General features: G+C 33.8%; 1 protein-coding gene across 4 annotated transcripts in view; it reads right to left on the bottom strand.

The window, feature by feature from the left end:
- Nucleotides 1–15,414, bottom strand: part of RTN4 (reticulon 4) — a 68,267-nt gene that overhangs the window by 27,031 nt on the left and 25,822 nt on the right. The window contains exon 1 of one of the 4 annotated variants that reach the window (XM_007190011.3): nucleotides 5,891–6,099. The exons of the other annotated variants lie outside the window; for them this stretch is intronic. Within the exon in view, the coding sequence (XP_007190073.2) occupies nucleotides 5,891–5,924 (34 nt within the window). The 5' untranslated portion in view covers nucleotides 5,925–6,099. Of the gene's footprint in view, nucleotides 1–5,890; nucleotides 6,100–15,414 lie in introns of those variants that run through there. 4 annotated transcript variants of the gene reach the window in all.

Raw genomic sequence — 15,414 nt, 5'->3', positions numbered from 1 at the left:
GTAGTAATTCCTAAATCTGTCTCAATTGCCAACTCTTAACAATAGACTTGAAGAAGTAACATTAACATTTAATAATTTTTTAATCTTTAATTGCTTTGAGCTACATAGAATAAATATAAGATCGTGGTACTGAGGACAAACAACAGTATTTTAGTGTCTAGCAATACCTTACATAAATGCCTAAAAGGTGATTGATTAAAAAGTTTGAAAGCAATGAGGCAGATTTAAATAGATATACATTATATACACATAAATACACATCCAGTAACATAAATGAGCATTATCCATGATAATGACCCTATGCCACTAGCTGTCTAGTCCTGAACAAATAATTTAATCTCTTTAGTTTTCTTGGTTTCCTTACCCATAAAACAAGAATAAATGACTATTAAGATGTCTTATCTGTGGGTATGATCTAAAAATCCTGGATTTACAAAAGCTGCTTAAGTTACTTAATTGCTCCTTTAAAAAGGGGTAAGGTAGGGGATCCATTTTATTTCTCCCATTTGAAAAAACATCTTAAAAAATTTCCAAGAATGGATGTATAAGGCTCAAGGCCAGGAGTAAACCTGGCTGAACATCAAAGTTCTCATCCTGTCACTTTGTTGAAAAGCTGTGCGGAGTCAATGAGGAGACCGAGTGATAAGGCCACCACTGTTTCTTCTGCCTTCAAGGAATTTACAGACTAGAAAAAAAAGCCAATATTTATTTATTTATTTATATATATATATTATTACATATATACACATATATTACATTATTACATGTATTATATACATATATATTAGTTATATATAACTGTAATATAGATATAGATATATAACTGTAACAGAAGGCACAAAATGAAAACCAAGAGATAGGAGTTCTGAGGAATACTGGATTCCCTCCACCTGGAAGGTGAATACTTCAGGAAGGATTGGGCCTTTGACAAGACTTGGGCAAAATGAAATGGGAAGGGGGATTTTAGACAGAGAGAAAAACACAAGCAAATGCAAAGAACAGGCATGTTTAGGAAACAAGTCCTTCAATGTGGCTGGAGACAGAGTAATGGCAGATGGGATTATAAAGGCTAGGACTAGACCATGGAATGCCTCTTAAAAGTCCAGGATAGTATGAACTTAATTTGAAAAGTAAAGGAAAACCCCTTAAGTGCTATGATTAGAGCCATACTTTAGGAAGATTAATTTGGCTTAACACATAGGATTTAGTGGAAAAACCAGTTAGAAGTTCTGACGAGGAATTAAGAGTACCCGGATTTGGGTAAATAAAGAAAACAGAGAAGATATTTCCATTGCTCCCACTACTTATCCATGCAAGACTTTAAACCATATATAGGAGAAAAAAATTACAAATTTACTCTTTTTCAATTTAAACCTGGTTCTCATCAAGTAATTTACTTAAAACTGACAAAACAGCTATCTTAAAAAGAGTTAAAACCATCAGAAATGCATATGTAGTACTTAATCTTGGCCAAGGTTTCAGGACAGACACTCCTACATATTACTCAAAATAATTTGTATCTTTCTGAAGGGAAGTTCTTCAACATGAACCAAATGCCTAAATACTATAACCCAGCAATTTGGAAATAATTATGAATAAGAACAATAATTTATATTCAATTATATTCATTTTAGCATTCATGTTTGCAAAAAATTTAGGAATAACTTGAATATTTAACTATAAGGGATTAACAGTACATACTTAGAATACTACACCCATTAAAACAATGTAGAATACTTCTAAATGAAAGGTATTTCCCCATTTAGTGTGAGAAAAATGATTACAGAACAAAATGTACCATACGTAACCCCAACACATACACACACCGTTAGAAATACACACCAAAACCACTCTGTGAAGTGATAGTTTTATTCTTCCACAGACCTTCTAAATTTTCTACAACATACACACATACATACACACACACAGTGTTGCACTACTAAACCAAGATCTAGAAGAAATATCTAACGAAATGACTAAATGCTGGGTTTCAACTAAGTTTAGAACTGAAAAGCAGGAGACTTCCTACAATCAATAGGTCTCGCAATTGATTAACACCCAAATTGCCTTCTCAGGATTTTTTTTTTGAGGGGGGGGATTCCCAGGGGCATTTATTTCAAGCAGCCAAGACCTCTTCTCCTCTCTACCTGAGTGTATGAGCGTACACCTTTACCCATATCCTCAGTAACCTTAAACTTTGAAAGAAATTGAAAGTGACTTAGCAAAAGTAAAGATAAGGGAGCCCTACAAGAACCTCTGCAAGAAGTATGCTCCAGAAATGGTCCAAAGTCAGTTTTTGTCTTGCCGTATAATCAAACTGTATTTAAATGCTAGAAACATTTCTGTCCCCATCCTACACAAACTCCTCTCAAAGGTCACCTACAGTATGTTAACTGCCAAATCCCAAAAACACTAGTAATAATGGGTAGTGTTGTACATATTCCTAAAATTCAACAGGGTCTGCAATCATTTCTCAATCTTCACATTAAATGGCTTCTCTCTAGTATTTAACCATCCATTCCCTCTTGAAAAACCTCTCCCTCCCTAATATCAGGGAACCAGCCCTAACCTGCTTCTTTTACTGCTCCGACTGTAACTTCCTAATCCCTCCTTGTGCTGCATGTCCCCAAAACACAGGTTTTAGGCTCTCCTTCCTTAATCTTCTGTTCTTTTTATGCAAATATCCTCACAGTATTCATCTGTCTCACTTTGCATTCAATTCCCAATTCTTCATTCATCATTAAGCCTGTCATTTCTCTGAGCTTCAAATTTGAAGTTTCCAAAACAGAACTTGGCATCATTTCTACCTACTTTAGCTCTATTTCTACTGACACTAGAGCACTAGCATTGCCAAGGTTGCACTCTGACTGAAATTTCATGTTGTCCTTTGAGCCCCTCCCTTACCCTAGTCCCACAAATCTATGTCAAATATCAAGTATTCCTTTCTAAGTTTCTCAAACCTGTCACCTCCTTTTCATTCCTACTTCAGGCCAAGTTCAGGCACATCTGGGCACAAAAAGAGTCATCCTGTTCTGCCTCTAAGTTCTTCTCCAATTTATCTTAGATAGCACCCCAAAACAGTCTTTCAAACCTGCTGTCATTTTACCACTCCCTACTTTAAAACTTCCAAAGGCTCTTTATTTCCTTTATGATAAAATCCAAAAGTCAATGTCTTCTGCAATCTGACCCAGGGTATCTTTTCATAAAACCAGAGAACATCAAAACTGGAACACTAGAAATCATGCAGAAGAGGAAACTGAGGACCAAAAACAGTAAGATTCTCACTCTGGCCAAAATCAAAACATACGAGAACAGAAACTTTAAAACCTAGGTTGGTGTTTCCTACATTTGCCTAATATTAACATAACCCTTTGTCAAGGTGCTTAATATAATGCCATGCCTTTCCCTTATAAATTATGATTTGGTAGATCTGAATAGGGTCACAGAAATAAAAATAAAGAAGCACTAGGTGATTCTCCTCTTCAGGGAAGTTTGAGGAAACCTGACCTAGATCTTACAAGTCTTCTACATTCTTTACTTATACCAATCTTATCTTTCAACTACTATCCTATAAATATTCTGTTCTACCCAGAAAGCTGTATTCACTGTCTAAATTACACCTTGTTTAGTGGTTAAATCATTCTCCCACCCCATCCAAACCCCCAAACCTACCCAATTCCTTCTATTTTAAGCTCTTGAAAATCTTTTGACTGTCTTAATCAATGCTTTCCATTTTAACCCCAATAATCAAGTACTTCATAGATTTCATTTGTTGTAAGTATCCCGCTAAGAACAACAGAAAATCCAAGATGAAAAATGTATAAAATATAAATTATTAATTTTGGTCTTAGTCTGCAAGATAAAATGTCTTAAGTACTAGTTAATCAGCTAAAAAACAAAAAAACAAAAAAAACAAAAAAACCAAACTCTTTTAAACACGAAAATCAGAGTATCTCTCACTTCTTTATACCCTTACATGTTACCATAATCAGATGTACCAACTGGATGTGTTTCAACCATGGGACTTAAGGGGGGAACAAGGGTGGCAAAAGAGTAGAATAATATATGGGCTTAAGTTTGTTTTTTAATATACCTAGAGAGCTTATATTCTTTCCTCTATCACCACACTTTTCATAAAATGAGGAAAATCTCACTCCATGGCAGTTTCAGCTTCTCACGGATTTCCATTTAAGTCGTAACCTCTAATCTGCAACGTTAAAATTAGCTGCTGATAAATACTAAAATATAACTTAAGCAATGAATTAGAACAATAGGTAAAGTTAGTCTTCCCAAGCAAAAGAGCCAAAAACAAACACTAAAAAAATATCAGGTCATTCCACTTACATACAAAACGAGGCTCCCCAGAGACAGACATTCAAGAGTAAATTTGATTTTATATTTAGTACCTAAAAATAATCAAAATAAATGTCTGGTATAATAATATGGACTATACTGGATCTTAATTTCTCCAATCTCAAAATATTCCTAAATTAGTTTAGCAAATAAAGAACTTAAGATGTTATTAAATGGTCTAAGACTCAAATTATTAATACAGAGCCTTAATAGTTGCTGAGTAGGCCCTGATGTGACTTTTGACCTATTTTTAAAGTCTGGATTTATTGTATTGTTATCACTACTATCAGTTTTACTTATCAAAAACTAGTACAGCAATTTACTTTCCCTTTGTAATGCTAATGGTCAGAAGGATGAAGAAATAAAAATCCTTCTGTTCATTGAATTCACATGTAAAGAAACCATAAAGGTAAAAATCCAAAGCTATATTATTTTCTATTAAGTGTAAACTATAAAATCTTTCCAATGTCTCAATATGAACTCAATCTTAAGCTCACCTTTTCCCCACGATACTTTATTGAACCAATTTTTAAAAGGATGTTGTAAAGGTTCCTGTAATTAGCTCCACATATTGCTTTTAGAAACATTATCACCAATCCTGCTAACAATTCTGCTATAGAAATAATTTTTTTTTTAATTATAAAACTTGGATGTGGCCAGAAAAACAAACTGCTTGTGTGGAATATCTAATTGGACTACTTAAAAATAGCTCTAATAATTTTTAAGACAATTTATTATAAGGTCAGATACACAGCCTACCCACCTTCCCTTTTTCTTAAAATGGCACATTTAACCATCTACATAAGAAAATATTTTAAAAATATTCATTACACTTACGAGCTTAAATTCTTACACAACCCCAATCCACTGAGACTTGAAAGGATCTGGGCTTTCAAGGGGGAGGAAAGGGGATCAAGATCACTGATTGGTTATTACAAGGACAAAGGTTAGTGACTTAAACATAGACACACATTTAAAACTACTGTGTATACATTTTAACCATTTTAAGATATACAAAATTATAATCTAATTAAAAGGTGACTGGTAATAACTTTAAAGGTTCAATAATATTTCCAAAGAAGAAGACAGGCTTACTGCAAACACAGGATCTTGCTACCTACAAACCTTTGGATAGAATTTCAACTACACCAGATTTTTTTAAAAAATACTTAGTCACAGAAAATATGTCATTATGGAATACAAACATGGCTATGTAGATTTATCACACCAAAGTGACCAAATGAAATTATGTTAAAACTATATTGTTCACAACGTGCAAGATTAAAGAATAGAACCTAATCAACGACAGGACTGCAAACATTAAATCAAATGCCAGTGAAACAGAACAGCGTGACATTTTCTCATATATAACGAACTGCAAAAACACATTTGAAATAGCTGTTTTAATCCTTTACTCTTAAACCCTTCATAGGCTTCATTTTCAATCCAAAATATATCTAAATGCAAAGCTTATTCATAGAAATATATATTACTGGTCACATTAAAAAATGAATAAAAGATTAAAAAGCAGATATACCCTTGTCCTTCCAATTTTTCTTCTGACCGTCCATCTCTTGTCACGATCTGCCCTACAGATGCAATTATCAGTTATGCATACCAACAGAAAAGCTGTAACTGCAAAAATCTACCCCCTGAGACATGAAATATCCGTTTCCTCAACCGTATCTGCAGTCTCCTCTGCTGCACAACTGCAGCAGGACTGAAGTCACCTGACGCCTTCTGGGTGTGGAGCAGTCTGACGCAGTGCAATCTGTAACTAGGCTACTAATACTCAGGCACTACCGCCTTCCTCTATCTGTTTATTGTTCTAGTCTTTTGCTTGTTGCTCACACCAAATGGAGCTACTTTTGCAGGGGGAGGGGCAGGCCACCAAAAGAAAAGAAAGAAAAGAGGGTTGTTCTTCTGGCAGAGTAAACCACTGAATATATTTGAAATGCACTTAACGCCATGTACAGTTTTTTAAAAATTTTATTTTTATTTATTTATTTTTTGACAGATAAGGGAATTATGCTGCTGGTTTCCAGCTTCATTTAAAACTTTAAAATCAATGGTTACCTGATAAGATAAAAATGGACTGATCCAAAGAAGGGTAACAGCTTAAATTTCAAGCCTGGGAAATGCGAGTCTCTTCTTACTTTCTCTTAAATTATCAGCATTTTGCACCCTTATGAGGGTGTGACAGGAGAATCACAAAGTCAAATTATTAATGTTTACTGAATATGTTAAATAGGAAAAAGTTTTTACTTAATTTCAGCAATCTCATATTTCTAAGGTAATGCTATCTCTTCTTTTGCAACTACAGAAATCCAGAGACTTGCAAATATATACTTATTCTTAATTACCACCTGCTCCAACTCGATCTTTCAATAAATATCTATTAGACACCACTGCAGGTACTATTAATAGACTCTTTACTTGAGGAGAAATATTCATGTGCTAATTATATCATTTGCTTTGGGAAAGTGACATAAGACCAAACTAAAATTTTACTGATAAAACAAAAACAAATCTATATAAGAAATTTCTGAAATTTTTGTTCAACTTTATAAAACTGGCATTCATTCCAGTGCAGAATATTATGTCTTTACTAACATTTCACAACTGTTTTAACTGATACTACCATTTGACTTAGCAGAAAAGGCAACATATAATGACAAATCAGGGAAAATATTTTTAAATGTGAGATATGCTGAAGCATTATAAGATATGGAGCCTATGTACGAAACTACATACTTCAGAAGACTATATAGCTACACTGAAATAGGTATGATATTTTTTGGAACTTGCTGTAAAACTGTGTGGGCTGCAAAACCCTGCAAAATTCTTCAAGTCAGAAGTGGCCTGAATATCAAGAACTCAGTTCTTTTCCTCTCTGCCTCTCTAACTCCAAACATAAATAAAGCAAAGCAATTTTTAAAGAGAGTATAGTATTCTCCGCTCAGAAGTTAATATTTAACTTTAAACTTTATTCACTGGACCCTTGTATAATGTGATATTTGAGAACACTTGTCACCAAGTCATATCACAGCTGAAAATCTCTGGCCTCTTCATGCAATAGTTAGAAATCCCAAACTATTCACTAACTACATAATATTTCCAAAATAGTATTTTCTAATAATGAATCCCTTAAGACTGAAGGCCAATAAATACTTTAGCATTAGAATAATGCACTCAAAAACATCACCCGAACACTGTTTTGAAGTCAGAGATTACTACACTAATAGTAGGGGGGAAAAAAGATTTCTTGAGACAAAGGGTATTTACCATTCATTTTATTCACATCTTCCAGTACTTGACTTGGTGTAACAATTTTTAAAAATCATCTGAGAGGGCAAGAACGTATAATAACACCCATTCATCTAAACGTTAAACATACTTAATAGCTCCCCTGGCAGATTAAGAAGTCAAAATAGGAGCCCTGAAATTAGACCTTACATAGTAATATCTAATTCTTTAGCTTTTATGATCTTTGCAATTTAGGCTATTAAGTTTACAGGGAAAACTAACTAAGATAAATCAATTTACATTTTGCCCATTTCTTTCTTAGAAAGTTTTAAAACTAGAGTTGTTTTAAGTTTGGTAATCTAAGGAAAAAGTGCTTAAATTTGAAAATCTGATGAGACCAATCTGTTAAAAATGTAAAGCCACTGGGCTAGGCTTACTGTGATGAGAGGATCAAATGAGTTTGTGTATGCAAAAGACCTTAGGACAATGCCTGATAAAAAGTGGCCCTATGTAAGTGCTAGCTATTTACTATTATTATGCTAAATAAAAATTTTAACCGTTAAACCACAAGGAAATAAAGCCTGTAAATCATATCTAAGAAAGGGCATATATTAAGCCATTCAATTCTATGCAATAACCCAATACCCTCTTTAAAAAGAAGCGCCCCACCACCACACACACACACACACACACACACACACACACACACACACACACACAAATTACTGTGCTTTGTTATTATAGTTCTATTCTCCTCCAGCTGAGAAAAATTTTTATATGGGTAGATTATAGGTCCGATTCCATATTAAATCCCAAGATAAGAGGCAAATAGAGAACATAAATCTGTTAAAAACTTATCATTTGTTTCCCTTCAAGTATTTAACATTTTGTTTAAAAATGAAAAATTATTTCAAGGACAATTTTCAAATAGAGCAGATATATACACCACATTGATTATTTGGGATAGGAACTTATATTCCCTTAAAAGTAAAGGCTTCCAAAGGAGAGGAGCACAGAAGATTCCTTTATTTATAATACAAGCAAATAAAAGTGCTGTCTGAATTCTAAGTCCTACTGCATATTGTGCATGGGGTTAGGGAGGGGGGGAATTCTTCTTTTCCTAAACTGAAAATCAGCCTTACACTGAACTTTTGAAATCATCTGTTCTGAGTTCATGATTGGCAACGTCTCATTCCTCAATGTCCATATACCCAGTACCTCCCCCAAGCATGACAAAAACACCAATGACCAAAACCGCCCCAAACACACCCCTAACTCCTTTCCAAACGGTACCCATGCTCTAAAATTACCTACACTCTCTACGTTTCTCTTCTCTTTATATCTCAGATCAAAACTCTCATTTTCTTCGCGCACTTACCTCATTAGCAGGAAAATTATATGATTAAAATAAGTCCTACTAAAGAATAAAAAAATCCTTTCTCTATAACACTCTCATAAACGCGCGCGCGCGCGCGCATGTGTGTGTGTGTGTGTGTGTGTGTGTCTTGTACCTAAGTGGCAGGATTTCAAACAGTAGAGGACTGTATTTTGGAATAGGCAACAATATGTAAACTGCAAGACCTCCCAGGCCAGCTCTCCCAAGATATTCCTCTTTTTCCATTTCTTTCCTTCCTCTAATTCTGAACCCCAGAAAAACTCAAGTTTTTGTTTTGCTTTGTTTGCTTTACAATGTTTAGAAATGAAGGCAAATAAGGTGAGAAAGAGGTGGTCATTTGGATTGAAAGTGCTACTCTCTAAACTGGGGGTTGCTTGTATACAATTCTTGATAGCTAAAAAAATTATTTCTACTTTCCAGCAATAGACAACAGGACTTTTTAATTAAAAAAAAAAATTATAGCTACACAGTAGTTTTAAACTTACTTCAAAATTTAATTATTCTGAGCTATACAAAAGTATAAAACTAAACATATGTCCCATTACTGAAAGATATTAAATAATGCTGTTTAATACCATATGCTGTAACATAATGCCCTCTATGGACTAAATTACAGCACTTCAGCACTAACTACTGAATTGAACCTTAAGACATGAACAAAGACTTTAGTCTAGAAAATGAATGACAAGTTAAAAAATAACCAAAATATAATGAGCATTTTAAGGTCTATAAACAATTTCATATAAGCTGATAAAAATACATACTAAAAAATCATACAGAAAGAAACTGAAAGTGATACTATTCAATGAGAACTAAATAAACGTTGATTTCTTATATTATAATCTAAAATAAATACACAGATAATCCAAAAGATCCAAAGCATTTTTAAATCTGGAATTTAAAAATTTAATAGTCATTGGGTTTTGAACAGATCTTTTAAAACTTTTAAGTTTTCACTCAAGTACATGTTTGGGGGAATCTTTAAGATCATTTCATAATGTTTATCATAGCATGATTCAAGCATTTGTTTGATTCAGTACAATGTGTCAAAATTCAAAATCCTTTTATAAAGTCATTTTCAAAGTCATTTGTTAGTGTGAAGCAAATATCCACAACTCACTAAATTTCTCGGCCCAACTGAGTTTCCATATGGTCAATTACAGAGCATTCCACAGACATCGTTTTCTATCTACAACACTAGATGGCACCAACACCCATAGTACCGTTGACTGTCCAACCCAAAGCATGCACTCTGGCTAAAACTGTCCTCAATTTTCTGGCTCTTCCTTAGGATTGCTGCCTGGTACTAGGGAACTATCAGAGTGTGATAGGGATAGGAAAACAACTCCAACACCAAAAAGGCATGTGGGATAAAATGATCTCTGACCAGAATTCAAAATCAATTTTGAACAGATCAGAATTAAACATAAAAATGAAACTATAAATTAGTAAATAAAAAGTTATAAATTTTCCCACGTGAAAACTGAAAATATCCACCAAAATGTAAAGTAACATAAAAATTATTTAGAAAACTAAGGGAAAACTGTAACATGACAAGAATTTGCATCCACTCTATATAAAGAACTCTCATAAAATCAGAAAGAGGTGATTCTAAATTTTAAAATGGGCAAAGGGTATGAACAGGCAATTCACAAAAGAAATACAAATAGCCAATAAATATGTGGAACATGCTCACTTTCACTAATAATCAAAGATCGAAACAGCAAGATAACTACTTTAACCTAATCCAACTGGTAAAGGTTTAAAAAAAAAAAAAAAAAAGCCAAGTATACAACGTGTGGAAGGATACATAAGAAGTTAAGTCCTAGTAAATGACTCTAGGAAGGAGCACTAGGCAGCTTAGTAAAGACAGGAAGAAGACTTACTGTAATAGTACTTTTTGAATTTTGTATAATGTGTAGTCCTTAGCTATCAAAATTTTCTGATAAAAAAATAATAAATAATACTAATTGTTGGTGATCAATAGAGAAATGGGTTGTCTTACTCCATTAGAAGGGTAAAAATTAGTACAAGTTTTGACAAGGGATTCATCTGCAAAATATACAGAGAGATCATGCAGCTCAATATCAAAAAAAAAAAAACCAATCAAAAAGTGGGCAGAAGATCTAAATAGATATTTCTCCAAAGAAGATATACAGATGGCCAAAAAGCACATGAAAAGATGCTCAACATCACTATTAGAGAAATGCAAATCAAAACTACAATGAGGCACTACCTCACACCAGTCAGAATAGCCATCATCAAAAAGTCTATAAACAATAAATGCTGGAGAGGGTGTGGAGAAAAGGGCACCCTCCTACACTGTTGGGGGGAATGTAAATTGATACAGCCACCATGGAGAACAATATGGAGGTTCCTTAAAAAACTAAATATAGAACTGCCTATGATCCAGCAATCCCACTCCTGAGCATATAACCAGAGAAAACTGTAGTTCGAAAAGATACACGCACCCAAATGTTTATTGCAACACTATTTACAATAGCCAGGACATGGAAGCAACCTAAATGCCCATCAACAGAGGAATAGGTAAAGAAGATGTGGTACATATATACAATGGAATATTACTCAGCCATAAAAAGGAACAAAATTGTGCCATTTGTACAGACATGGATGGACCCAGAGACTGTCATACAAAGTGAAGTCAGAAAGAGAAAAACAAACATCATTAGCTTATATGTGGAATCTAGAAAAATGATACAGATGAACTTATTTGCAAAGCAGAAATAGAGACACAGACATAGAGAACAAACGTACAGATACTAAGGGGGAAAGGGGTGGGTGGGATGAATTGGGAGATCGGGATTGACATATATACACTACTATGTAAAAAACAGATAACTAATGAGAACCTACTGTATAGCACAGGGAACTCTACTCAGTGGTCTGTGGTGACCTAAATGGGAAGGAAATCCAAAAAAGAGGGGATATATGTATACGTATAGGTGATTCACTTTGCTGTACAGCAGAAACTAACACAACGTTGTAAAGCAACTATATTCCAATAAAAAATTTTTAAAAATTAGTACAAGTTTTCTGACAGCCAATTTTTGTCAAAACGCTTAAAAATGCACATACCCATTTCCTAGGGTTTTATTTCTAGTAATTTATGGAAAAGAATAATTCGGAGGTATGTAGAACATATTTAAACATAAAGAGGTTAATAACTGCATTATTTATAAATTTAAAAAACTGGAGACAATCTAAGGATCCTAGAGAACTGATTAAATTATAATATATCCAATACCAAGGAACACTAAACATTAAATAATCACACAGCAGAAAAATAAAGACATGGAAATTTTGGCACTGTACAATATAATATATTGCTGAATTTTGTAAAGCAATAAACAATATGTAAAGTATGATCCCAGTTTGGAAAAACACTTTTTTTCACTGCATTCATAAAGTATCCATATGCATAGAAATAGACTAGAAGAATATATTCTAACATATTAGCAATGATTTTGTCTGGGCAATACAATTACAATTTTTTTTTCATCTAAATGCTTTTCTCTACTTTGCAAATTTGTACAATTAGCATATATTACTTCAGATTGCTTCATGTACTGCTACCCTGACTGACAGCATGTCCTTGAGAGAAATTCTGACTACTAAATTTAACTGAAGCTCAAATAGATTAAAACATCTGCCCAGGGTCATACAGCTAATCGGTAATAAAGCCAGGATTAGATCTTAGGTGTGTAAGATGCCCAAGATGAAGTTCTTTCAACCATATTATATGTAGCAATATCTATCTTTTATAAAGGTTCATATTTCATATTTATTTTCAATCTGTATTGGACCCACGGTAAGCACTAAATAAATCCACACTAATTTGACAATGTCAAACATTTACATAAATATAATCATTTCCTTATTAATAAGTCAGTTTCTAATTTAGCTACACTTATATTTACTCAAAGCCTTCCAGTTAAAGATAATCCTACTCAATGTGTTAGATTAAACATTTTCATTTTTCAGGGTACTTAAATTTCTACTTTCATCAGATTAACTGCTCACTGTCCTAATCAAAATCCAACTAATAATATTCAAGAAGCATCCTATATATGCTCACTAAAAATGTATTTTACCAAAATACTTAATATCTATAATGCTTTACTGAGAAAGCCCAAAAGCTATATAATCAATTTTTAAAATTAATATAAGAAAAATGTTTTAAGTTATAAACATCATCAAAAGAAAGCTCTTATTCATGAACACATTTAAGAAGTATCTATAAACTGGCAAAGGATAATTTTTAATTCTTTACCTAGATAAATGGGCCATTTTTCAGCAAGTTCTTTATTATGGCAATACTATTTGGTTATTCCTGGAAAGCACATACTTTAAGTATAATGAATAATTAACTTCTGGTTGGTTTACACTTCACTCACCAATAGTTACAACAGGTCAGCAAAACACAATCTATACTATGATTATGAACTTAAAACGTTCTGTGCACTAGTGGCAAACTAAGCAACCAACAACATGTATTAAGCAATCACTATCATTAGGTCAAGATCTCAGTGGTTTGGATGGGAGACATTAGCACCTTTCTTCACCAATGACCCACCAACAAAAAAGACAGCAGTTGTCCAGCACAATAGGGTTATTCAGTCTCCACATGGAAGCAACAGAATGTTACCCTCATTCTAATATCCCTACTTATAGAAGACCACATGAGAAAATGTACACAGTAACCAATGTTCCTGACGTTTTTAAAATGCCTTGCATTGGTTAATGCCCCCAACACAATAGGTATGTAATAAAAGCAGCAGCACCCTGGTTGTCTGCTATTTAGACAATAACTGCTTGCTCCAAAACTGTGAAGGGGACAAAACCTAGGTCACATCCCAGTTCTTCACTTGTCGGAAAAAGTATCTCCTTTGTGGAATCGGGTAAGAACTAATATAAATAAGAAAGTCAACTAATCTATGACAAAGGAGGCAAGAATATACAGAAAAGACAGTCTCTTCAATAACTGGTGCTGGGAAAACTGGACAGCCACATATAAAATAATCAAATTAGAACACTCTCTAACACCATACACAAAAATAAACTCAAGATGGATTAAAGAGCTAAATGCAAGGCCAGAAACTATAAAACTCTTAGAGGAAAACATAGGCAGAACACTCTCTGACATAAATCGCAGCAAGATCTTTTTTGATTCACCTCCTAATGAAAATAAAAACAAAAATAAACAAATGAAACCTAATGAAACTTAAAAGTTTTTGCACAGCAAAGGAAACCATAAATAAAACAAAGACACCCCACAGAATGAGAGAAAATATTTACAAACAAACCAACCAACAAAGGATTAATCTCCTAAATATATAAACAGCTTATGCAGCTCAACATCAAAAACACAAACACCACAATCAAAAAATGGGTGGAAGATCTAAACAGACATTTCTCCAAAGAAGACATACAGATGGCAAAAAGCACATGAAAAGATGATCAACAATACTAATTATTAAAGAAATGCAAATCAAAACTACAATGAGGTATCACATCACACCAGTCAGAATGCCATCATCAAAAAAACTACAAACAATAAATGCTGGGGAGGGTGTGGAGAAAAGGGAACCCTCCTACACTGTTGGTGGGAAAGTAAACTGGTACAACCATTATGGAGAACAGTATGTAGGTTCCTTAAAAAACTAAATATAGAACTAACATATGATCCAGCAATCCCACTCCTGGGCATATATCCGGAGAAAACTGTAATTCGAAAAGACACATGCACCCCAACGTTCATTGCAGCACCATTTACAAAAGCCATACATGGAAGCAACCTAAATGTCCATCGACAGAGGAGTGGATAAAGAAGATGTGGTACACATATACAATGGAATATTACTCAGCCATAAAAAAGGACAAAATAATGCCATTTGCAGAAACATGGATGGACCTAGAGATTATCATACTGAGTGAAGTCACACAGAAAAAGACAAATATCATATGATATCGCTTATATGTGATCTAACCAAAAAAAATGGTACAAATTATTTACAAAACAGAAATAGAGTCACAGATGTAGGAAACAAACTTATGGTTACCAGAGTGTAAGGGGTGGGGGGGGGGGGGGATAAATTGAGAGATTGGGACTGACATATACACACTACCATATGTAAAATAGATAACTAATAAGGACCTACTGTATAGCACAGGGAATTCTACTCAATACTCTGCAGTGACCCATATGGGAAAAGAATCTAAAAAAGAGTGGATATATGTATATGTGTAACTGACTCACTTAGCTGTACACCTGAAACACAACATTGTAAATCAACTAGACGCCAATAAAAATTTTTAAAAAAAGTTAGCCCAATGTCTGGAACACAATAGAAGCTCAAAAGTATTGTGCTTACTACCTAATTGGCTATGCAACCTCAGTA

Source organism: Balaenoptera acutorostrata, chromosome 12 (genome assembly GCF_949987535.1).
Source record: "Balaenoptera acutorostrata chromosome 12, mBalAcu1.1, whole genome shotgun sequence".
Lineage (NCBI taxonomy): Eukaryota > Metazoa > Chordata > Mammalia > Artiodactyla > Balaenopteridae > Balaenoptera > Balaenoptera acutorostrata.
Note: the sequence above shows the minus strand (reverse complement) of the source record. Positions and strands in the feature narration are given on the sequence as shown.